The sequence below is a fragment of the Acanthaster planci genome, linkage group LG08 (assembly GCF_054643075.1).
Source record: "Acanthaster planci isolate LZ-2023a linkage group LG08, COTS_SCS, whole genome shotgun sequence".
In the NCBI taxonomy this organism is placed as follows: domain Eukaryota; kingdom Metazoa; phylum Echinodermata; class Asteroidea; order Valvatida; family Acanthasteridae; genus Acanthaster; species Acanthaster planci.
In genome coordinates, this window is record NC_141784.1 from 2,860,996 (window position 1) to 2,886,373 (window position 25,378).

Consider the following 25,378-nt stretch of genomic DNA (forward strand, 5'->3'; position numbering starts at 1 on the left):
ACACCTCTCGCTAAATATTGATATGACGTATGTACTGCAGCTCGCTGTGTACAGTCCTCCAGCCTCTCGCTCACTTGCAACGAATGATCACAGGAATCTAGCGAAACTTTCTGCATAACCTGTTCCTTAATAGCAGTTTACTACTGAAACAATGAACCGGCTGTTTGGATCGAGTAAGCCGAAGGCGCCACCGCCAAATCTTACGGACTGCATTCAAAATGTGAGTAGGAGTGTGACTGTCGGTTTGTTCATTCTCAATGATGTTGTCATTGTCACGCATGTGCAGGGATGTGGGAAGGAACCCTCGGCTGTGCTGCGGCTTCTAATGTTACATGATAGTGCTGTATCGTCGTCGACACCTTGGGATCACTTGTTTAAACCATAAAAAGGAAAGATTTTACTTTACTACCCCTACCAAAGTCAGTTTGGAACAGCTGAATCTTCTAAAATAAGTATCCAGTTGTGTTCAAAATTATAAAATGATTAACGTTACAATAGGGAATCGGGTCAACTTGTATCCGGCCTGGACAATTCGTATCCAAGACAGCTCATACCCCAAAATTGAAACCCAAGTCAACTCGAACCCAAGCCAATTCGTACCCCACTCAACTCTACTTCCAGAACTGTAAGGTTTACAGCCGTGTTCAAACTCCCATAAACACATTTTAGCTGTTGTGATTGTGCCGACTTACCCTTCCATTACACCTATTTGTGCAACCAAATTTTGTACACGCCTTCTTGAGGTTTATTCATCTTGTGTCCTCATTAAAATGGTGAAATTCTTGAGCATTTTGCCCGTCCACACGACAGAAAATCAGCAACATGTACTCTCACTGTCTCAGTAACCGTCAGCTGTGTGACAGCTTGACCAATCGCAACTCAGCTCCTATATTTTCCTTTTGTTTTCCTGACCTTATCCAAATGAAAGCTAAGAAATGATTGGTCATTGGAATGGAAGCAAATTAATCTTAACCACTTTAAAGAAAACTCTTACCTTGTTCGCTTTTCAAAGCAGGGATAATTGTACTTCTCAGGATTTTTCCTGATTTCGGAACTTTGACTCACAAATTTTTTATGCTGCAGAATTCTGAAGCAGAAAAAAATGTGAGTCAAACATATATATTAAACTGTGCAGATTATTCCAACCTTCACTTATGTGAGTGTTTGACTTAAACCGACATGCTTCATTGGATTTCAGGTGGATAGTCGGTCAGATTCCATCGAGAAAAAGATCTCCAAGCTGGATGCTGAGCTGAAAAAGTACAAAGACCAGATGAAGAAGATGCGTGATGGTCCTGCCAAGGTGAAATTATGCGTCAAATGTGCTCATGAGGCTCTTTTAACTACATTTAGTTTGTCTCAATTGTTTTAACTGCATATGATGTGTACATAACTCCTATCAAATGACAGCAAAGTATGACATTTCCATTACAAGTCTTTTTACTTGTTTACCAAATTTATACTATTGAATTTTGTTCAGTTAGGCCGGCCATAAATAAAAACATGTACATGTATATGTGAGGGGGGAAACCGTGTTTTGTTGATGCATTCTTTCTGTTTTGTCCCTCTGTATAGAACATGGTGAAGCAAAAGGCAATGAGAATTCTGAAGCAGAAGAAAATGTGAGTCAAACATTATAGATATTAAACTGGGCAGTATTTCCGTGGGCTATCTTGTGCATCCATCCCTTGCATACTTGAGAATTCAGTGTTTGTTGGGCCCACAAACTACATGTAGGTGTGTGGCTTGGTTATGTGTGCAGACCAGAGGCCAGACCTCACTGAGGACAGGCTTTGGTTCTTGTAACCCTGTCGGATGCACTTGGATGCAGTGGGCAATCAACAGAAGGCACACAAACTTGCCATGTTGAGACAGTGGGAGCTAGTCTCATTGAACAGTGCCACTGTTGGATCTCGTGGTGACTAGGAAACACAGACTCCTAGGCTCTTTGCCCTCGGTGAGAGTTGACCTGTTGGATCATGTTACACTGGGCAGGCAAGCCCCTTTGACATGTGAAGTACATGTAATTTGAGGGTTACGGTCAAAGCCCCCCCCCCGATGCAGTAGACCAGACGTAATTTTTGTTCTTTGGCTGCAACCTGCAATGACACTCATGTCATTGGGAAGTCACTGAAGCCACCGTAGCCAGAGGTTGCCAGCGGTGCTTACTTCCCAATTTTGTCCACTGCCCCAACTTTGTCCAGTACCGACTTGAGGTGTGCCCAACTTTATCGACATAGTTGGTAATCCACAATGCAGTCAACGTTTGTTCGAGTAGATGGAATCTGAACAGACTGGTCCAACTGAAGACAACTTGTGGTACCATGCATTTTCAATCAAACTAAAGAACACTTAACCACTTCCTGCCGGGGATTCCGGATCCAGACACGTATGTTTTATATGCGTGGCCGGGGTCTCCGAACTCGGACAAAGGGAAGCAGGGCCTTGTAACAGAAGACCGTACTCGGAACAAAAGACCACGCTGCTGGGAATTACCGACATTTTTTCCCTCTCAAAAGTGGAGATAATCCAGCCTTGTTTTGAAACAGTATACCACAGTTTGGGGCATTTAGAGCGAGTGGATTGCCACCGGGGACCCACATTTTTTTTAACTCTCCGGTTTCATCCTTGACAGTCGTTGACCATACTCATTATTCTTAAATGAACTTGCTCATGACCTGTTGCCTGCCTCCTGTTCGTTTTCTCCTCAATCTACTTGGCTGTACAGGTACGAGAATCAGTGTGACAACCTGCGACAGCAGTCCTTCAATATGGAGCAGGCCAACTTTGCCACGCAGACCCTGAAGGACACCAAGACCACGGTGGACGCCATGAAAGTGGGCATCAAGGAGATGAAGAAAGAATACAAGAAGGTTGACCTCAACAAGATTGAGGTGAGCCAGGATTTGTCTAGATTTCAGAATTGTTGACTCCCAAATTGTGGATTTTTAGAGGTTCCGTCATTTTTTGCTATATTTTAGTATCGTGGGTATTATGCAAGATTCACATTAATCCTAATCGTTTTTAAGAGACCTCATGCCTTGTTAGCTTATCAAAGCCCTGAGTTGTCAAAGTGTTTTAGTGTCACTGCCACAGCTGGATATTCTGTGATTTTCAATCACTCCTAATCTTACTGCACCTCCTGGGTTTACCTGCAACAAGTTTCAGTGGAAATTGCACACAGGCCATGAAGACTCAGCGTTGCAGAGTCACAATGTGCCAGAACCTTCATTGAATGCGAATTTGTGCATAAAGACCTAAACACAGGAACTTGTACAACGTAAGTGCATGTTCACACCATCATTTCTAGGCCACGGCCTTTATGCACGATGAGGAGAAAGTATGATTTTCTTTAGCAGTGTTCAATAGTACACACTGTACGCGCTTACAGACTGGTGCACATGGTGCGGAACAAGCATGACCAGAAATGCCCAGACTGCACATGAGTGCCGGATACCCAGTAGAGACTGTCGCCCATCAGCCTTTGGTTTCTCTGCCAGTGATTGGGTTCTGATTTACTGAGTGGATATCGCAGCCCAGTAGAGCTGAGCTTGGCCGGCAGGCTTTGTCCAGCACGCACACTGAACTGGACCTGATCGTGATATCAAGGCGCGGTAATCAACGGTTTTCGATCTTCCTTTTTTTTTTTTTTTTTCAACAACAGGATCTCCAGGATGATATGGCGGACATGTTAGAGCAGGCAGATGAGGTCCAGGAGATTATGGGACGGAGTTACGGCATGCCAGAACTAGATGAAGCAGACCTTGAAGCAGGTACCATATGAGACTCTACATCAAACTGTGACCCAACCAACACAATTCTTCATAAGCTACCCAAACCAATTTTAGCTTGAGGCTTGTGAAAGGAACATCACTCAATCTGCATATCAGTACCACGTCGACATTTGTCACCCACCGTAAATCCATTATCATTGGGATGTCAAAGTAAATGATGTATCAAAGCAACAAATCAGTTTGCTCTTTACCTTGCAAGCTAAAACAAAATTACTAGATAAAGGCCTCAAGACTCATTTTGTAGGATCTGGGCCCAATTTTACGGCGCTGCTTACCGCAAGCGAGAAATCGGCGCGCACAGTAGAAGAAAACTCTGTGCTTACGGCGAACGTATTTCACAAGTTGGCGAGGAATTTTGGCTTGTGCGCTTGCGTACATCCTGTAACTAAGCATTCTGTGCTTAAAGGGTTAGCGCAGAATTTTTCTGCTTGCGCGGTTAGCGCAGAATCGAGATTGTAAGCACGGAATTCTGCAGTAAGCAGCGTCATGAATTGGGCTCTCATCACAAGTGAAGGCATAATCTGTTCCCAGAATCAAAACTTTTAGCGGTAGACTTTTTTTAGGGGAGAGGCTTCTGTCTTCCTTCTTTAGAAAAAGAGCATTACAGATGGACCTGGAAATCACCGCTGTAATCATGAACCTTTGGCTGAATGTACGGGTTTACATGTATAGATACATGCATTTCCCCTGGTTTAAAGAATATTCACTTAAAGAATTCGCAAGTTCTTTTGTATCAGATGAAAAAAAGATGAAACAAAGAAATCCCTTCTCAGCTATATGTTCTTGTAATAATTGATTGATTGACCGACTTTCTTGTGTATCATCTTCAGAACTGGATGCACTTGGGGACGACTTCCTAATGGACGAGGACACGTCGTACCTAGATGAGGCCATCAGTGCCCCTTCAGCCCCAGAAACCAACCCAGGGGCCGAGTCGGTGCAGGTGTGTAGGCTGAACAGTGTCATGACGGCTGCCGAAGTTTTTTTTTTCTCAAGTGGACAAATCTTGATCTTGAATCCATTTCAAAAATTGTTCACGTCTCAGACATGTACATTTGGGGCTGTCAAATGTGGTCTCATAAACTTCAGATAGTCGTCAAAAAGGATCATTCAAATCCATAAGTTTTAAATGTTTGTTACATCTTCGGATGAGGCACAGCATACGTGTCATTGGTCGTTTTTCAAGTTGGGCTGGCGTCAGCTTGAAATAGCTGGTATTTTCACTCTAGGTTTTGCCCTTAGACCAATGTATATTGCTCTTGGTGTGGTCCAAAGCTGCAACAAAATGACAAGCTTGCTTAGGTGGGATTTGAGCCCCCAGTTTCTGCCTCCCAAGTGCAAATGTCATGGGGAGTTGTGGATTTGAATCCAATCCATGCTAGCTTGTGATATTTCGACAGAGTTAGGGCAAAACATTGTATCAAAAAATTCTTCCCCAGCACAAAGCCAAATATCATATTTTAATATCAAAAGTCAGAGCTTTTTAATTCCTCGATAAAAGGAAATGTGGGCAGAAATTTCATCAGGACATTTTATTCCTTTCTCCCGTAGGACGGAGTCCCAGTGGACGAGTTTGGATTACCACAGCTGCCATCAACATGAAAAGGTCATTTGTCAGTTATTGACAATATGGACATCGATGATATCACTCAGCATCTCTGTCAACTGTAAAAGTATGATTGATCGTGATTGCTCAATAATGTACATATGTAAGCAAAGTGGTATTTTTATTATGTAATACAGATTAGTTATATCTTGTAGTGTATATTGTTTTGAAATGGTACTTCAAAAGCCAGTTGTTTCATGCATAGAATGCAATCTGTTTGACCTTAGTATCTACAGCACTGTTGAAGTTGAACCGCATTCAGAATTGTTTGGAGTCATCGCTTTTGAAAAATTCTGTGGAACAAAGCCCGAGTACAATTGAATCTCGTTCATAAGAGGTTCTTCGAACTTGGTAATTTACCTTGTTAGAACAGGAACCTTGTATTAACGAAGTAAAAACAATGAAAAACAAAATATTGGGACCTAAGGATTTCCTTGTTACAAGCAGAAACTTTCATTAACAGTGCTCTTATTAATGAGGTTTGAGTGTACTTGCTTGAAAGTGATAGTCTTGTGGCCCAAATCCGGATGTTTTCAAACCCCACTGTAGCAAAGCGAAATTATGTGTACATACGTGCAGTTCCTTGACTATGCTAGGTGTTGGCCAGAGAAAGTTCAAAGATCAGTCATTTTATTTCAAAAGCTGGTACGAATCTCTCCAACTAGAGGACAGTCATAAGTAACAGAGAACACTGACAGAATGGTTTAGTCATAGTTCATTTGAATGGCTTGTGACTTGTGATAGACTCAACTACATGTTGCAACACTGATTTACAGCACTGCATTCGTAAATACCGCACCAATGGTAGCATACAACAAAGCCAGTTTGGTGATAAATCACCTTTGTAAGCAAGTGTATCGCATAAAGTGGCACAGGACAATTAAAATATGTAAATAGAAGTGAGAAAAAATAAAATGACACTGTGGATCGCAAAAGACCGATTGCATCCATCAAGTCATGTGACTTATAGTGGGTATCAGATGTCGACATACCGTCCTCTTATGGCAGTGTGTTATAAGTATCATTTACCAAATATAAAGCCAGTGGTCGGTAAAGTACTCAGATTGCCGATGCGTAGAGGATGCCATGTTTGTTGATGGTTGATATCCACTATAGGTCACATGACTTAGCTGGCGCAAGCAGTCTGTTAGGTATACGTGTATCCAGTATATTGTTGACACAATTTTTAGGGAGGGAACTGTAATGAAATGATCCAGTTGACACTCGGTATCCATTTATGCCAATGCTCCTGTACTGTTCCTTGAAATAAAAAAACAAAGACGCTTCAACCAAGATGACATAGTGGGGTCATTTATTCACAAAAGTGACTGTAATGTTTTTCTTTTATTTCATATTTTTCTAAAGTGTTAGGCAATCCCATGACAAGTTGATTAATCAGACCCCTTCTCGATTCTTCTAAATCCACCAGGATAAGGGTTTTGTAGAACTGAGAATAGTGTTCCGCAACGCTTGATGCCTCGTCCAGGTTTAAGTTGAAAGAATATATCGCCAGGTTCTTGCAAAGCACTTGATATCGTAGATCCATGGAGGCTGGAGATACTGACTATCCATTTTCAAAGCAACGGAACAGGTGTTTAAAAACGAAGGCATGTATTTACAGTACCTAAACCGATAAACTTGTAATAGGCATTTTGTCGGCCTTTAAACAACAAATAAACACCTTTAACCATCATCAGCTTTGAATCTAGTGGCTGGTGTTAAATGAAGAGCCCAGGGTCAGGAACTATGCTTTATCCCTAAATATGGAATGCAGTGAACAAGAGCATGTCGTAGCTGTGTCCAGAATTTCCCATCAGATTTTAAAGACGAAAGTCTGACTTTATTATTAACTTGGTACACCCAATTCTTTGAAATAACTAGAAGACACACTTTAAGCATTCCATATCACGGATGCCACTTGACAACCTGTGCACAAACCGTGTGAGACTGATCTGAAAACATCTAGGTATTTTCTAAGGGAGTTCCTCCATATTTTCACTGCTGCCTTCAAATTTCTATGGACATGAATTGCTTAAAGATTAGAGGCATCTGTATGTGGAATTCTTTCCATTTGTGTTAAACGACAGACATTTTTCTGCATAAACTTTCTTGAATTTGTAAGCAAGGTCATGGTTTCAGTTTTACCCACTAAACCTGGACAGACTTCTTACACAATACTGCCTCCACAAAGGACAAACTGAGTGCTTTGTGGACTTTCATTGCATTCAAGTTACAAGGAATCTCACATCAAATATTTGTTTCATCCATCAACTTGAGAGAGAGCGTCTTATAATTTTAATTCATTTAAATCACACCTTATTTAAGACTAGCCAAATACACTTACATGTATGAATCAGCTTCTCGTTTCCATTACAAAATCTGACTGATGAATACAATAATCTCACTGCCTTATTTGCACCCTGGAGTTAACAGATACCTAAGGCCGTGTCCAAAACGGGCTTCCAGAGCTACGGCTGGGTCTATTGTCTGCACGTCTCCACAGATTTCCAATGGAGCGAAGACCTAGACCTAGCTCTAGACAAGAGATTTGGATGCAGCCTTAGACAACAAAAAGGATTATTATGTTTTGGTAATCCTTTTTTTTTCCAAAATAAAAGCATCTACCCATGTGCACCATGGGTAACTGAGCTAAAAGGGCAAGATTTGCAGGTACGGTGAACGAGGGTTTGAACACATCGCAACTTGTGCATAAATATTGGAATACATAATACTGGTCGACTGTTCACCTTGATTACACATTTTGTGTACAAAAGCTGAGTTGTTAGCTGGTAACTATTTTTTAAACGGAACCAAAATGGACACGGACCCTTTATAAAAAGGACAACAATCTAAACTATAAACTAAATAAGCACATGTCCAGTATTTTCAGCAATATGTAAAATATGTGGGAGCAATTTTTTTTCTACTATTATACAATTCAAGAAGTACAAAATAAATAATTGAGCAGTCAAACTGCCGTGAAAAACTTGTCCTGAAGGATTAGATGAAACTGTCAAATGTACATTGTACCTACAGTGTCTAAATTTTCACACCAATGAGAGTTGCGTCACTGTACTTTTTATTACAATCAAACCAAGAAATAAGGACTCAAACTGCCCGATGCATAAATATGACACAGACTCCCGTTTGGTGTAAATGAGATTTGTAGTCTAGATTCAAGACACTCCCATTTACAGTGCTCTCAGTTCCACAAGTCCACGCAATAAAGAGGGACCCAAATTTATGGAAATGCCAATGGCATCGGGTGTGTTTTAAAAACTACAACCAGATGTAGGTTAAGAAGGTCACGACGTTGTCATGACTTCACGTTGACTTGACAGGTACCGGTCACATGGGGGGAGGCAAGTTGCCACCACCCTGGAGACCTGTTGCCTTTTTGTTGTGAGAACTGAAAGTGCAAGCACTCTAGAAATAGTACTAATTGTAATTCCTGTGGGAGGATTCCCTTACAAATGGGGAGGGGGGGAGAGTGGATAACCAGGAAAATCCCGCATTTTGCCATCCTGGACCAGAATTTGGATACACCACTAAAACAAACTTCAGTTATACATATTTGAACGACTGATTATGGCCATAAGTTTGCGTTATTTGTTTATGATGTGACTTGGACTGCAGTTATGGCCCAGCAAGGTCAAAGAAATAATTTAAAGGGCACTGGGCACAAATGTGGACTACTTGCAGAAAGATGTCTACTGCTTCCTGAAAGTTGCTGTCATCTGTTTAGATCTCCCAGCGTTTTGGAGTGTTTGACAGGCCCAAAATACCAGGAGAGTGATGCAGCCAACCATATTTCAGTTCAATGTTTTGTGGAACTGCGACCATATTCTGCCTCTTTCTCCAGTACTACAAACGTGTCTCTGGTCATGGTTGTGAGATCTTAACCCTACCACCTCATTCAAAGTTTCTGGCAAACCTGCCTCAGCTTTCTGGAGAAATCTAATCATGCGACATCTGCACATATCCCAGTGCAGAGCGCATGACTGCGGTGCCTATTCCAAATATATAACGTACTTTTGAATATTGCCGAAGAATGGGTGTACTGTCACTCCTACACACCAGAAACTTTGACAGAAAGTGACACATTCCAAAGAAGCAGTGTCCATGTTGTAAAAACTGCAGTGGACAGCAACTTATGCTACACACTGTGGAGACCGTGACAATCCAGAACAAGCTAGTTGTACATACAATAATAACGACTTTAATTCATTCTGGATTTTTGCCCTGCCCAAAGCATTTATTATAACACTGTATACTCAGTGTTTGCCCCCCGAAGGCTGGTGAAAAAAAAATCAACAAGCGTACTCGGATGGGAATCGAACCCACAACTTTCTAGTCATTATTGCAGACATCTTAACCATTCGACCACCGAGCTTGCCGATGTCGGCTGGCTGGTTCGAGTCAGATGTAGCAGTGGGTACTGCAAACAACAACGACAACAAGCCTTCGGGGGCAAACACTGAGTATACAGTGTTATAATACATGTTGGGCAAGGCAAAAATCCAAATTAATTAACATCTCCCTGGTGCAAATCTATCCTTGGAAATAATGACTTTGGTCTGACAAAATAAGTCTTGATGCGGTAACACATTGAGATGACATACTGGTTCTAGGTCTCCAGCGGTGACCATTCAAAGTTGATATGTCAGCCCACAGAGAGCAGGGAGTCCATTGCACAGTCTCAAATGCAGAGTATCCAATCTCCTGAAGGAGACTCGCCGACTTCCTGTGTGTCATTCCGTGTCGGCCTTGCAGCCGCCCAAGCCATGCCTCCTCATGAGGTCCGACACAAACTCAAACCGGTCGGCCCGGTTGCTGAGCCGGTACAGAGGGTTCAAGAAGAACTGGAGCTTGGCAGAACTCTCACGGTGGGGGACGTGAAGGAGACTCGCCGACTTCCTGTGTGTCATTCCCTGTCGGCCTTGCAGCCACCCAAGCCATGCCTCCTCATGAGGTCCGACACAAACTCAAACCGGTCGGCCCGGTTGCTGAGCCGGTAGAGAGGGTCCAAGAGGAACTGGACCTTGGCAGAACTCTCACGGTGGGGGACGTGGATGGCCCACACGTTGGGCAGCACTACGTACTCGTAGCTGCAGGAAAGAGGCCAGTGAAAAACAAAGACAGTAGTACGATGCCACAGATTTGAATTACTGAAGCAGAGACTACTCTGCTGTGTAATGCTTTGTGTATCCGTAAGCTGAAATGACCTCAAAGGTTTAGGCTGCCACCAAAGGATCCGACTGAGTTAAACATTGGGACTAGCTGCCAATGTGTTACAATTAGCAGTACACACAGCTACCCACACATACCTGTTTTACATATAAAGTGTGGACATTCCTTTGTTCTCCTGTGGTTAAGGAAACTTGAGGCAAATGCTCCTTTTTCTCCAGCTAGGATAAATCTTTCGAGCTGAATCATTGTTGATGATTTCCTGGACTGTTCCTCTTCATTTTGCCACAGATAACCTTGACCCCAAATTGCCTCTGAAACTGTTTTCAGAGAGGGGGAAACATTGTGTGGACGCGTGCGAGTCCACACTACGCCATCGCACCCTACATTATGTGGACTTCTTTTGTGCAGAGGTCCACACTATGTATACCACGTCTGCATACTCACTACAACGTCCAGCATATCTGTACGCCTCTGAGCTTAAAACATGTTGATCTTGCAAAGTTTAGGTTTTTAGATTTTATAAATGGTTAACACACAAAAAAAGAGACACTTTACAGGAATTCCCCACGACAGGATGCAATAAGCCTTTTGCAAGTTTAATTTGAATTAAATCTGGTACACAGAGTTCTTCAAATTCACACGAACATAACGCTTTGAATTTTCCATACTAAAGACACTGTTGCTATATCTCGTGATTTGGGGCAAGTTTTTGCTTAGTTACATAACACACGCCTTGCACCAATACACTTTTCAATGGATAAGAAGGGCACAAAGGAACCAGTCCATTTCAGAGATGGTGGTCGCTATGCAAAAGCTTGCTCCGTATCACGAGGTATAGCAACAGAGTCTTTATTCTGAGAAATTCAAATTGTTATCTTAATGTGCAGTCAGGTAACTCAGTGCACCAGATTTTATTCAAACCTAACTAACAAATGGCTTATAAGATTAACCTGTAAAAACATCTTTTGATTATGGTGCATGGTTGCCAAATTATGAGCACAAGATATGGAGCAGATTTAACAGTGACAAAGACTGAATCGAAACCCCGACCAAACCCTCATGTTACTTAAACATCAAGCTCACATTAAACTAACAACTTGAATAAATGAATACTGATACATAGTCCTGTGTCCTCCTTTATTCCCTGTCCATTACTGGGCCAGACTTGTGATGGACAGCATAACGGACTTCTTCAAAACCCAAACTTTGAAAATCAAGGATTTTTTCCTGTTTTTCCTGGAAATAATGCCAAAAGCTGAAATGAGATAAACTTCAGGCATACCCGCTGGCGTAAAGTTCCATTGCGTATGTTGCTTTGTTCATCCCATAGCCCATGAAGCGTTCATCAAAAGTTGGAAGCGTTTCTGCATTTCTGCAAAAGAAGGCACCAACATTCAACGATAAAGCTATCCATGAGATCTTGAGAGACATGCGGTCAATTTTTTAAGCCCATTTTCACCAACCTAATTGTGATTGTTGACCAACACTTGTATTTACAATAGTGTGCTGATGTTATGAGTTCTCTGAAAGATTTCTTGAAAACAAGAGATAGATACGAAGAGTTTTCTTGTAAAATATCTGCACTTGTGCCGTTAGCAACAACCACAAATTACACTTAAGTACTGCGAATTGAGCTCTTACCTCAGAATGAGGTAGGGTTCATACTTATCCTGGTATGTAGTCACTTTGTAAGGCAGTGTTGCCGAGTACCAGCTCCTATAGTCTGTGGGCCTGTGGGCCTCGGGAGCTGTTGAAATCATTTCACAGAAGTCAAGGTCCCTTTACAAAATGCACATGCAAGTCACACTACAAGTGTTAAGTTTCAAATTTTGGTTTAACCCATATTCATGACAAATTAATTTAACCACGATAAAATGTAAATGAGTACTGCAGATAAATCACTTGAATAATATTTAAGATCTATTCATAAATACCTCCAACAGCTTCAAAAGGAATTCTGAAATATGTCTTCAAGTTGCAGTCGAAATGCTTAAGTCTGAATTTTGTCCCACATAACAGCACGTGATAATGAAGAGGCAACAAACACGGATAGCAACATACCGAGAAAGGTATTTAGGAATAGGAACAAAGGTGTGACAGAGTGATTTTAAACAGGTTTATTGTAAAACTGAAAACAATGGACCTTGCCTTGGGCAGCCTGCAGGAAACTATTGCTTTGATATAAACAACTGCATTTTTCCAACAAGGCCATAATCAGCAGAGAAATTTCATGATCAAGTAGCCAACATTTGACTTTCCCTTTCATGATTTTAAATTGACAAAAGGATATTGAAGGGGAAGATGATGGCCCCGTCACCAAACATCTTGTCTTTCAATTCCTGCTTGGTCTTGGGTTGGTCGATGGGAAAATCCTGGGGGAAAAAACACCCAAAACACAGGTTACGTAGCCACTCATGCACAGTAGTATCCTACAGTAATCTAACCTGAGGGCAGCGTTATTTTGGCTGAAAATATGGACTTGTTAAAACAAAATGACACAACAGCCATGGTCAGTTTAACCCCTTCATACCGGGAGCTGTCCACAGCCACAGCCACAGCTTTGTGTGAGGATTAGTGCATACCACACATACAGTCTATTCACCATGCAGCTGGTGGTTCAACGGGGCCTGCTGCTGGACAGAGCTTTGCATACTGGGCATACCCCAGCCCAGCAGTCACGGTCAAAAGAATCCCCGGCGTGAAGGGGTTAATACTGAGTAGGACTTGACAAAGCTGACCCTTGGTGGTCACTTGTCTAAGATGTTTAAGCCTCTGAATATTCAGGCTTGAGGATTATGGATGTCATCTGCTATTACACACGGCAGTGCCACAGCATGTTCAACATCTATCTGTGTAGCTGGTAAAGACAAGCCCAGTTATATGCAGCAAGGTATGAGACAGAGAGAACCCCCCCGCTTTGTGTTGGTCATTGTCTCACAGGAATCTGGGGAATTCCTTTCAGACATCTTGGGGGGATGTGTTAAGTAACAATAGTCTGGAATGTGTATAGGGATTGGACATGTTGGGGGGTACCCCTCGGTCTCATTTCTTGCTGGGTATAAGCCCACACATCATCCAAATGAAACAGTTACGTTTCAAGATAGAACAACTTATCAAGCAATCACAGTAAAGATTAATCCCCTGGTACGGTGAGAGGAGCCATCTTTGCTTTCCCTCCCGTGCCATGCTGCATGTTCCAGCTGAGCGAGTCCTACGCTGGTGCACACATTTCAGAGTCTTTCCTGAATGCATTGGTCAGGACGCCGGTGGGCAGGGATTAAATGGTCAGTCCATTCTCTAGAAGTGGCCTCATTGAGGAACTAATGGCTGAGGTCTGGTTAAACACCTTGCATGACATGCTTTATGTGGAAAGGGAGTAAGCCCTTCTACATCTTGTAATAGTTTGCAGTACCTGCTGCTACATCTGACATGGTTCAGCCAGCCGACCCTGGCATGCTCTGAAGTCAAGAGGATAAGACGTCTGAACTAGTAAGCAGGAAGTCGTGGGTTCGAGTCCCACTCAAGTTAGCTTGTACATGTTTTCGCAAGCTCTCAGACAAGCACCGAGTATTCAGCAGTATCACTATACTTCAGTGTAAGCGCCAAACTCCCTAATCCTGTCCTACCTTGATGAATTCTTGTGTGTACTCAAAGACAGGCACCACAAAGGCAGTTTTGTTAAACTGTGGGGTTCTTTCCACCATAGCCAGGGAGGACAGGAAGGTGGCTTGGAAGTCTGGAGACGGGACAAAGTCGGCATCCAGGAGGAAAATGTACTTGGTCTTGGCTTGTCTGACAGACAGAGAGGTAAAATGACCATTAAGGATAAGACCAATTAGTGCTTTACAAGAACAATTTGGCTTAGCACAAGACTTAGTTTCTTCAAAGATGCAATTCTTCTCTTCAAAATATAGAGGATTTCATCAAACTAGAGTCTGTAAAACTTAATTTTGCTAAATCCCATGCTGATGTACGATTGTCTTCTTTTTAATGGATGATGGTTCCTGAATTTTGACTTAATCTTAAGCTGCAACAACTTTCAGAGACGTCCAGCAGTAGACTGAAAAAACACTGACATCTATGCACGTCTCTAAACATAAAACTTCCATTATGTATGGGAGAGAGCGTACACAAAATCATGGACTTGACCCAGAAGCGTATGTACTCAGTACTAACTGGTTAAAAAAAAACTCAGTGGGGGTTACAAGATGAAGATGAAAGATTTTGAAATTGTATCTACCTGATGGCCAAATTCCTTAAATAGTTGACTGGATACTCGTCCTCTGACTGAAATAACGATAAAAAGGTTCAAACATGTAACTTAACCCTCCTTTGGTTTTACAGCACAAATGTGCACAAATGCCCACAGTCACTGGTCAGCATGTAGTTTCTATAGGGAACTCAAACATGCACAGGTTCAGTGTGTACACAGTAGATTGCCAGCACAACATGACCCAGGGTCTTTTGTGCAGTCCTCTGCTCAGTGGGAACTGCCAACATGAACAAATTCATACTGAAGTGGAGCCATTACTTACTGTTTTAGCATAGACGACGACCATGTTGCATCGCCCCGGCAGATGGCTATTACGAAGTTTCTTCTTAATGTACTGCCTGCAGGAGAACATCATTATGCAGTTTCTACAAAATGTGATTTTTTTTAGCACAATAACTAATACTTGTTCTTGTGAAAACCTGTACAAAGTTACATGGAAATTCAAACTTTAAACATGTTGCAAGCTGTTTAGTAAAATCGACAATAACGGTTACAGCACTACAAATCATTCCTCCTTATTTGGATGAAATAGTTGTCTAGGGGTCTATTACGCAAATGTAACATTTTCCTTCGGCCCCAAGTATCAAGCATAATGCACATGATCTGATGATTGCTACCAAGAGAGCTTACAAAGTAAAATCCAACCAAGTTGGACGACTCACCTCTTCCATCCGTGGTCATCGTTTTCGCTCTTGGAAGCCTTCGTTGGAACGTAGAGCGCCACCGACACAGGTCCCTGCCAATGCTCCAGGGTAGATTCTAGCAGGTCAATCCTGTCCAGTGATACCTGGGTGACCAGGGTGACAGGTTGGGACTCCTTGTCACCCTGACAAAAGAAAAAAAGGCAGCGATGAAATGAAGAACCTCATTTAAACGGACGTTTTCTTTGAGCAGAGCGGGTTGAATACACTTTCTCTTTATTCAACAAAAGATCAACTTGTCCATTATTTTTTATAAAAAAGCACACTTTTAACCCAATTGAGTCCTACAAGTATATATCAAATTCTTAATACTCAGCCATTTTGGCTAAAAAACCTTACTGAAAATTTTGACATTCTTTCTGGAATCCAATAAGAGATTCTTCGAATTTTCTTGACATGTCAAGGCCCAGTTTAAAATGACATTAACTCAGTTCTTCCCTCCTCAATCCCACAGGATCTTGAAAACCCCTGGCAGATTTTGTAGGATCTAGAAGGCCTAGAGTTATTCTGACTGCAATTAAGACTTACAAATTGCAGATACGGGTGGTGTAATACACAGTTTTCAGTTTAAGGCAAAACAAATGCAAATGCAATGCCTAGTCCAAAATTGAGTGCCAGACTGAGACCAGTGTCTAATGATTTCTCAGAACAAGTCTACCTTTTTCCCATCCGTTAGGAACTGCTCCACATCAAAATCAAGTTCCGAGCTGGTCTTGACTGACCTGAAGTAATCAGGGCATTTCTGGACATAGTCTTTGGTGACCATGACTTGAGAATGGTCATCTGACATCGAAGAAGAAGCAAGATTCAAGAATAAGAAAAGAAACTTCTGCACTGACGATCTATGAACCTCTTTTACAACAATCCATGCACTGAATCCATCCACTGAATCCTTGGCTTTGTCCCTGGCTTCAGGCTTTGTCTTGGGCTCCACAAACATTTTAAAACACTTAAAACTGGAACCAAATAGAGAAACAGCAGTTTGTGGCCTCACATCGTACAATGTAATGATTCTGTTACTAGCTACATTTAATATGAGAATCTAAACTTGGATTGTATTGTAATTTGTAAACTATGTATGTTAATTATGTTTACTCCTGTATGTTATGTTGTATTATGCTCTGTTCCTCTGTAAAATTATTGTTAGTCTGTCCAAAGGTTTTGGGAACTAAAGCTAGTTGGCTTCACTCAATACCTAACATTGCTGAATCTCCTTCAAATCTCATACATGTATAAACTGAATTACTGTAACATTCCTTGGTCATTTGTGGTGTTGATGTAGACTCTCATGTTATCCATTTTCTTTTTCTTAATCTTGTACTGAGATTAATCTTGTATTTCAACAAAACGTTGAAATAAATGTTCAGAGTTTCAGTTCATAAATCTGACTAATCAATGGCTAGGCGCTGCAGTGTGTATCTTAGCGACTTGCCAGCAGTCACCGAACAAAGTCATCAAATACATGTACCTCAATCGCAGCCAGTAAACCACTACATCAAAAAGGTGTGCAGTAAGCCTTTAAGCTGAAACCTGATGAGGTTTAAAAATATACTAGGCTGAGATAACCCATCTGATCCCATTTTCACCATGTCTCCTTTCAAAGTCTACAATGCACGTAAAATATATTGCCAACAGAGAACCTACAAACCGATGTAGCAACCAGAATTATACAACACATTACTATGTTGGTACTGCATTTATCTGTACATGTAGGTGGTATCCGCGAACGTCACATGCCTCTCCAACCAATAGGGTGTCGTGACTTACCAAAGTGCAGTTGCCATCAAAGACATGCTATTTCCTTGGACTAGTCTACCTGTACTTAACAATTGTGCAATTTCTGCTATCTCGCGACTGTGCTATTCTGAAGTTGCAGAACGGATTTTCAACTTTCTACTTTTATATGGCAACAAACGAAAATGGATTTTTGGGGGCAGAATTTCTTACCTGAAATTGGACGCACTGTGACATCCATAAATTTTACGGAACCCTGGTAGCCATGGCAACACAGCATGACGGTGACACTCTGTAACACTTTGTCAGCGGGAAATAACTATCAACACAATAAAATATGATCACTTAACAATGAGTCACATTGTCCAAGGCCTCAGTTTGCTGTCTTGCTGAATGGTACAAGAGATAGTTCCCCCCGGCAAATGAAGACAATGCAATCTTACCACTACTTTCTCCAAATACTGAAAAAAGTAACAAGCTTTTCACCATGATGGGCACAAAACATTTCAGGTCAAATATTAACCCAAACTGAAGTCCCAATAAAATCCACAAGCAGAAGACCAAACATTCCTCATTTGCACTTAAACCTAGGCACATAAAGCTCAATGTAAAGTAGAACTAATTGGTTCACATGTTCAAATCCGACTGCTGGCCGTTTGTTGTTCTTGGGCAAGGCACTTTACCCCATTTACCTCTCTCCATCCAAGGGGTATCAGATACAACCGTTAGCTTTGGAGGAACAGGTGATGGACAAGTATCCCATCCAAGGGATCAGAAATACTCTCTGTCACTTAATGCTACTGAAACTGGAGAGAAATGGTGGCCTGAGGGTCCGGCGTAACATCACTGGCTGAGGGTCCGGCCTCACATCACTGGCTGAGGGTCCGGCCTCACATCACTGGCTGAGGGTCCGGCCTCACATCACTGGCTGAGGGTCCGGCCTCACATCACTGGCTGAGGGTCCGGCCTCACATCACTGGCTGAGGGTCCGGCCTCACATCACTGGCTGAGGGTCCGGCCTCACATCACTGGCTGAGGGTCTGGCCTCACATCACTGGCTGAGGGTCTGGCCTCACATCACTGGCTGAGGGTCTGGCCTCACATCACTGGCTGAGGGTCCGGCCTCACATCACTGGCTGAGGGTTCCACCTCACATCACTGGCTGAGAGTCCAGCCTCACATTACTGACTGAGGGTCCGGCCTTACATCACTGGCTGATGAACGACTCATGGTACACACTACAACATGCTTTGTAATCTTAACTCGGTCAATATACAGCAAAACCAGTATGTAGATTTAAGGTACATGTAGTTACAGTTGACCACACGGCGAACAGAATTACAAACAGAGAGAGTAATAAATTGATAAAGTTTGTGAGTTGCAAAAATGGAGGCCTACCTTGTCCATTTCAGTTGCTATATAAGGATGCGTTCCTGCCGGGAAATCCAGCCTGTGAACAAAGGAATTTGGGGTATCTTAGATGTATGTAAATCTCTGACAGAAAGTAGTAAAAAAGGCTGCCCTATACAGCTGGCTACGAGGAACCAATGTAAAAACAACCCACGCATGGGCTAAAAAATAGCTAAATCAAGCAGGTTTAGAGGGGCAGAATTCCCAGTCAATGCAAAGATACATTTTCACTCGGGTGAGGCTTTCATAAAATAAGCCTAAAGATGGTATCTTTTCATCTCTACACAAATCATTTGTGCACAACCATTCTTATATGCAGTGGCTCTTTATGAAGTGATGAAAAAGCACACCCATGAGAACCAGTTTCTAAAATAAAAGTCATTACTTCTTAATTGGTTCCCACCCTTACTTCTACACCGGTCCCTCTCAGACCTTTTAGCAACAGGGGCGTCTGGACGTCATTTGGACACCTTGTGGGCCATTTTGGATGCAATGTGAAAACATTTGAACTCCCAAAATAGCACCTTGGATGCACATTTTCAATTCATGACTAAGTTAGGCAACCCTCCTTTCACAGTCTACACAATGCTGTGCTGACTGGGCAATTATAATTCATCCATTCTTACCATCAAGACCAAGAACGACCAACAACAGATGAAAAAAAGGAAAGAAATTGAACACAGGAGGCGATGCACTTGCCTTATTCTGTCTGATGTACCATCTTTATACCTAAGCAAAGCTATTGCACTGTACGTGGCATCAACAGCCTGAAAAGTAAAACATTAAGAGTGATCTGGTGACAGTGTTCAACGAAGGCCTTCCTAACCTTAAAAACTCATGTATTTTGGCTGGAACCTTCCTTAATCTTTCAATATCCCCAACTGGGCAGCAGAGTTGTAGGCGAATCCATCACAAGTCCCCTGAAAGTTGATCACGAGTATAACTCAACTCAAGCCAAATCACAAACTATTCGAATGAGCTATGAATGGGCTTGACTGCAACACTGCCGGAGAGAGATGGGGACTGGTGCATTGTCCTGTGACATTATGGAGGCAACCCGCCGTTTGTAACACAGGACCATGTCGCAATAATTCAGCTGTGAGCAGCAATAATGAATGAACATATGAGCCATTTGGAAGCCACTAGCTAATGGGTAGCGGATACGTCCTTCCTCCATAGACACCTGTGTTATTCAGAGTAGTAGCCAAGTACTTTATGTGCATTTTACAGGCTGAGATGCAGCTTCCCAAAGTTTGCCAGATTCTCCTCAAACTCCTTGCGGGATTTTGAAGGCTCTAGGAATGCGATGGGCAAATATGCCCTTAGTTAATGTTTATCAGCAGGAATCGTTGCAACAGCATCTACATTTGTACGTATGTAAGAACAATTACATGTACTCACCACTTGTTTGTCTTTTGTCAGCTTTGATGCTGCACTTTTTGCATGAAAATAAATACCATCTATACTTTTTTCTGGATTAATCTGGGGGGAAAATAACATTGAGAATTGTGTAAGCACAGGTTTTGTTATCAGCAAGTTATACTGGAAATCTTTCAATACAAAAGTTTATTTGTATCTTTCACTTGTAGGAATTATGTTATAAAACAAATACATAATGGGTCTTTCAGAGTAAATACTTGAAAATGTTTCTGAATCCAATACGAGACCAAAGTCAGAGACAAAGCTAAGATTTGAAAAATAATCCATTAGGCAAGTTTTAAGCAAAGTATGGTCAGGCTGCATGTTCTTATTTCCTCGTAGATACAGTAATAAGAAGGCCATGGGGGCACTTTAATAATCAGCTTTGGTAAAGATCACAGTTTCCAATTTGTTTTGCTTTGCATTCATGGGAGAATCTGTATTTTTTACTCACAGGTAAAAACTGATATACGGCTCTGATGCTGTCCGGTTTGCATTTCACGCTCAGAACCTGTAAGTCATGATGAAATACAATTACCATTGAGAGAAAAAAAAACCTTCTCTTGGGACTCTATCCAATGGGTCATTGAAGAAACTTCCCGTAGTCGGAAATATCACTGCATGTAATTAAAACGGGTCTTTCTAATTGGTTCTGTGATTTCAGCGTTCAGGTCGTCCTCCCTCCGAGGCCCTTCCTTCGAAAGTCTGAAACATACACAGTCAATGTACAAGCTACAATTCACCTCCTTTCACCGCCCCCTTGGAAAATATGTACACCTCCCCTCCCCGGTGCCCCCTAGGAAATGTCACAGGTCCCATTTCACACGCTACCATCTTTCCTTTAGTCCTCAGCCATGCAATCTTTGAGAAGTGTTCCTGTTCGTACATAAGAAGCATTTTAAAAAATTTTTCAAATTGTGGTCAGTAAGTGTCACTGTCACAACGACCTGGCGCTTCTTGTAAGTTGCATCCAGACTTTTAGTCTCTATGAGAATGCAGCTTTTAGGCCCAGATTTGACAAAACTAGAATCAAACATGTGCGCAGACAGCAGTCAGATGTCACAACCGTTCAACGGGCAAACAAATACTTGCTTTTGTATGGATTTTTAATAACCATTTCCTTGACTGCTCTTCTTCATTTTGAGACACATAACCCCGACCCCCAAATCACCTCTACTTTTATTCAATGAGGGGAAACATCGTGTCGACTTCTGCAAATCCGCACATCTCTGGACCCTGCCATGAACCCCTTTTGTTCTCAAATCCGCACAAGGTACGTCAAACTCATACACATCACTGTTGGCATATTTTTTCTGTTCATCCAAAATCCAACATTCAGCACCAATTACAGGATGAAAATGAGAGGCAATGAAGAAGTCAATGAGGAAATGTTCAGTTTAAGAGGTTGGAGGAAACCTCCAGATAAATACACCTGGGAAAACCCACGGAATCAGGCAGGGACCGAAAACCCAGCCCACATGCCAACCTACATATGTACATGTAGCAGGGATTCGAACCCTAGCCGCAGAGATGGAAGGCAAGGAAAGAGCCACGACGCCAACCCGACTCCCCAAACTGACTCTAACACCTGACTCTACTTATTTACTAGATCATAGAAGACAAGGCACTGTGTTACAAATGTTTCTGTAGCACCCTCACACAGACTAGGCACAGGAACTAGACACAGTGGACAGAACTGGATAAAGGACTGGCCCCCCTTCCATGAACAAGAAAAATTTCTTTTGTTCCATGTGTCTGTCCTCTCTGATAATGGCAGAAAATGTCAAAAAGTGCCTACATGACTTCAATCATCTCAGCATACTATTGCCCTCCTACCTATTTAATTTCTTTGGGGTAAATTAAGAGGGACTATCTTCTTCTTCAACCTCAACCCCAGTCTGCTTAGGAAACATTTCCACCTTTACAATTGGGTCACCCACCTTCCCGCAGGTTCCTGGCTGGTCAGGCAGGCTGCAGTCGATCTCTGGGTTCCACCGAACCTGGGGCATCCACCAACCAGCCAGCTCGACCGTCGACGAGTCAATAATGTGGGAAGAGATGAGATTATTGAAAGGGCGGCCATGAAACTCCTCCCCTCGAAGGATGCCCTCCTGAAGAAGCAGAACATCGTCAACCCCATCGGCAACTGGGAAGTCTAAGTCAAGCTCCCTGCCCAAAGAGGAGAGATTCTTGTACAAATTCAAATGTGCATGTACGTACATTGTACATGTAGACTAATGCCTACGTGTACAGCATAAACATAAGCAGATCAAAGCGCGAGATAAAATGACACTCCCAAGAAACTCCTGTGATGGTAGAAACAGAAAATGATACAGAACCTGTAAGGGAAAGTGTGACAATGTGAGTGGTGACTGAAGGAACAAACATCTTAGCAGTAGACTACCGCTATGCCCAGAATTTACTTGGTTACCGCCGATTTTTTGATGCCACTTACGGAAGCCATACACCAGCGCTGGAGGCACTTTTCTGCATCAATGTGTGCTACTGCTGGTGGTAGCCTAATAAATCAGACATGGCTTACTGCACAACCTGCACGAACAACGAGTTAGGTGCTCACTGATTCACTAGGAACACAATCTTGAACATTTGTACAGTAGCTACTCTCCATAAAGACAGGTACAATCACGGCAGCAAAATCCTCCAAATTTCTCAGAAAGGAACGGTAGCTAAAACGTGTCACCCAGCAGCAAATGCTTTGGTCTGGGATGTTTTCAAATGGGACAAAAGTTAACAGATCTTGAAAATGAATTTGGCTGACATCCAACCATTTTTTACAACACACTAAGTGTAAGGCCCAGGGAAAGGAGGCAGTCAAGCATCACAGACTAAGCCCCATAATTAGGTCGGAGACCCAAACCACAAGCTAGCGAGGACGCCAGACTATGCATACGCCGCTCATTTATCGGCCAGAAACTTCAAAACAAATTCCTCTGATCAATCAATTTTACAGGAAACATGCTACCCAAGATCTAAATGAAACTTTCCTTTCATTTGGTATCTATAAAAGCGGATCGAGGAGATTTTTCGGTAAAATCTTGCACTGGATATGTCGAATTCGGCGGGCAGGTGAGTCCAACTCTGCCGATGAAAACATTTACGCGAAAAACATGAAACTTTGCCGAAGTTTGTGCATGAAAATGTTGCCATTATAAATCTCCATTGATTCAACGCGGCAGATGTTGTGTTTACGGTGGCGATTTTCCAAAATAGAGATCGAAAACAAGTTTGCCATAGACTCCAACGGTAACGGCAAAGGTGGCCATGTTGAGTGCCGGCATTTCAAATCTCCTTTTTTCCCCAAAATCGCACAGGAAAATTACAGCATTATCACATGACCTGATGAAAATGATGTCATTGCCACTTGAACTAGCGACATAAGCTGAAACTAGGGACGTCGCTAGATTGTGGTTTGGTCCCTGACCTGATAATGGGGCTAGTCTACAGGTAGGTTGTAAGTAATGACAATAAAGGCAAAGGCTTAGTGGCTTGTGCCCTACAAAAAGCTAAGCCTCGGCTAACCTAGTGGACGTCGTCTACATGTACATTGCATTGCCACTAACATCCAGGGTATGAAGTCCTCCTGCCAAAGCGAAATTTTTTTTCAACAGTTTTTTCTCACATTTTTACCTGGCGGAGGTAGCTCAAATGTCATTCACAAGTGTGTTGAAATTACTAAATCCACCCGTGGACGACGTAATTCACAGGAATTGAGCTCAACTCCACACTTTCTGTCGTGAACGATCTATGTTCGTCTGGTATCTAGCACTATGCATTTGCACATGCTTGAAATACATAGCAACTGACAACCCTTACGCATGCAAAGAAGAGCTGTGGGCGTACAGATAAGGCCATGTCCTAAGCGGGCTTCCTGAGCTTCGGCTAGGTCTGTTGTCTGCGCAGCTCTATGCATTTCCTTTTGTTTTCCTGACCCAGTCTAAATAAAAGCCGAGCTGTGACATTGGAATGGTCATTGGAATGGAAGCAAATCGGACCAATCACAGTGTGGCTTTCATCCATGGGAGACAGGATAACAAAAGGAAAGGTTGGCAATTGGTCAAGCTATCACACAACTGACAGTTACTGAGAGTCTAGTGCTGCTGGGTTTCTGTAGAGTGAATATGGTGGATGGGCAAAGTGCTGAAGAATTTCACCATTTTAATGAGGATATTATAAGGTGAACAAACCTCCCCATCTGACATCTAATTTCACCAAGAAGGCATGTATGAAATTTGGTTGCACAAATAGGTGTGATGGAAGAGTAAGTGGGTACAATCAAACCAGCCAAAATGTTTACGGGATCTTGGACTAAACCATGATAACATTGTATGCCTAACCGGCAATGACCGGACCCGACGCTAACTACTGCCTACCTATCTCCCACTCTTTCGTTGTCATCCAAATACAGGATAAAGCTGATATACGTCACCATAAGCGAAAGCAATGAGAAGATGACAAATATCCAAACAAAAAAGGCGATGTTAAACAGACACAGCCGGTGAATGCAGCGATTTATTTTCCTTTTCAGCAACACGCACACTGCCATTTTTTCACATGTCTCCTTGTTTCTGAAACGTGTTAGCGCCCTCTATTGATGTAACAACACAAAAGGCGGCTAACTCATTAAATGCTTCCTCAGGGAATTTTTAACTAGACTGTTTTATTTTAACTAGGAATTTAGTATTTTAGCAAAATGGAGACACATTAATCATAATGATAAAATATATTGGCATTTAAATATCTTTAAAATTTTTGTTCCGTTTTATCTTCACACTAATATGACTAATGTTTTTAGGTGTGAACCTATCCTTTTTAATATTTAATTTATCCTTTTTAATATTAGTCTTTTAAAATTACCTTTATCTTGCAAGTTTGTAAGTATGGTTTTCTGTTTATAAAGTCTGTATCATGCCCTGAAGTATGTCTCTCATTCTGATCTCTTATATATTTTAAATAGTCAAACGTAAGTCTATGTTTTTTACTGATCCACAACCAGATGTGGGGCAGCAGGTCTACGGATCACACTCAGTAATTTTATTATTTTTGCTGCCCGTGGCCCATCTGGGAGTGCTGATCTGTTTTGGACTGTTCCTTCCATGACTGTGCAATTGCTCTGTGTTGTCTGGTATTTTCTATTGTTTTGGCCAAATAAATGATAATGTTAATAATAATTTTATAGAACAAGAATAAACACTGTTGGGTTGAGGTACCATTTTCAGTTCCCATAGAGCCC

General features: G+C 42.0%; 2 protein-coding genes across 2 annotated transcripts; one reads left to right on the forward strand and one right to left on the reverse strand.

Moving 5' to 3' along the window:
* Window positions 1–10: 10 nt before the first annotated feature.
* chmp5 (charged multivesicular body protein 5) lies at window positions 11–6,693 on the forward strand. Its single transcript, XM_022228903.2, has 7 exons — window positions 11–220; window positions 1,199–1,303; window positions 1,576–1,622; window positions 2,729–2,894; window positions 3,665–3,773; window positions 4,625–4,737; window positions 5,346–6,693. Exons 1-7 carry the CDS (start codon window positions 152–154, stop codon window positions 5,394–5,396), a joined length of 660 nt encoding a protein of 219 aa, XP_022084595.1. The 5' UTR covers window positions 11–151; the 3' UTR covers window positions 5,397–6,693.
* On the reverse strand, window positions 6,691–24,717 carry LOC110976065 (xylosyl- and glucuronyltransferase LARGE2s-like). The gene is made up of 16 exons (XM_022229028.2): window positions 24,519–24,717; window positions 22,068–22,296; window positions 20,582–20,638; window positions 20,110–20,190; window positions 19,408–19,475; window positions 18,697–18,748; window positions 17,512–17,617; window positions 16,223–16,347; window positions 15,526–15,689; window positions 15,126–15,201; window positions 14,831–14,877; window positions 14,217–14,382; window positions 12,881–12,962; window positions 12,232–12,349; window positions 11,873–11,962; window positions 6,691–10,508 (listed from the first exon to the last, which is right to left on the reverse strand). Exons 1-16 carry the CDS (start codon window positions 24,689–24,691, stop codon window positions 10,325–10,327), a joined length of 1,818 nt encoding a protein of 605 aa, XP_022084720.2. The 5' UTR covers window positions 24,692–24,717; the 3' UTR covers window positions 6,691–10,324.
* Between the last annotated feature and the right edge of the window lie 661 nt (window positions 24,718–25,378).

Excerpts from the sequence above, each read along its gene's own strand:
- chmp5 (XM_022228903.2), top strand. The coding sequence starts at position 152 with ATGAACCGGCTGTTTGGATCGAGTAAGCCGAAGGCGCCACCGCCAAAT. Across the intron at positions 221-1,198 it reads TTACGGACTGCATTCAAAAT|GTGGATAGTCGGTCAGATTC; the intron begins GTGAGTAGGAGT and ends ATTGGATTTCAG. Across the intron at positions 3,774-4,624 it reads TGAAGCAGACCTTGAAGCAG|AACTGGATGCACTTGGGGAC; the intron begins GTACCATATGAG and ends TATCATCTTCAG.
- LOC110976065 (XM_022229028.2), bottom strand. The coding sequence starts at position 24,691 with ATGGCAGTGTGCGTGTTGCTGAAAAGGAAAATAAATCGCTGCATTCAC. Across the intron at positions 19,476-20,109 it reads TGACAAAAGACAAACAAGTG|GCTGTTGATGCCACGTACAG; the intron begins GTGAGTACATGT and ends TTTACTTTTCAG. Across the intron at positions 16,348-17,511 it reads CACAGTGCGTCCAATTTCAG|ATGACCATTCTCAAGTCATG; the intron begins GTAAGAAATTCT and ends CTTCGATGTCAG.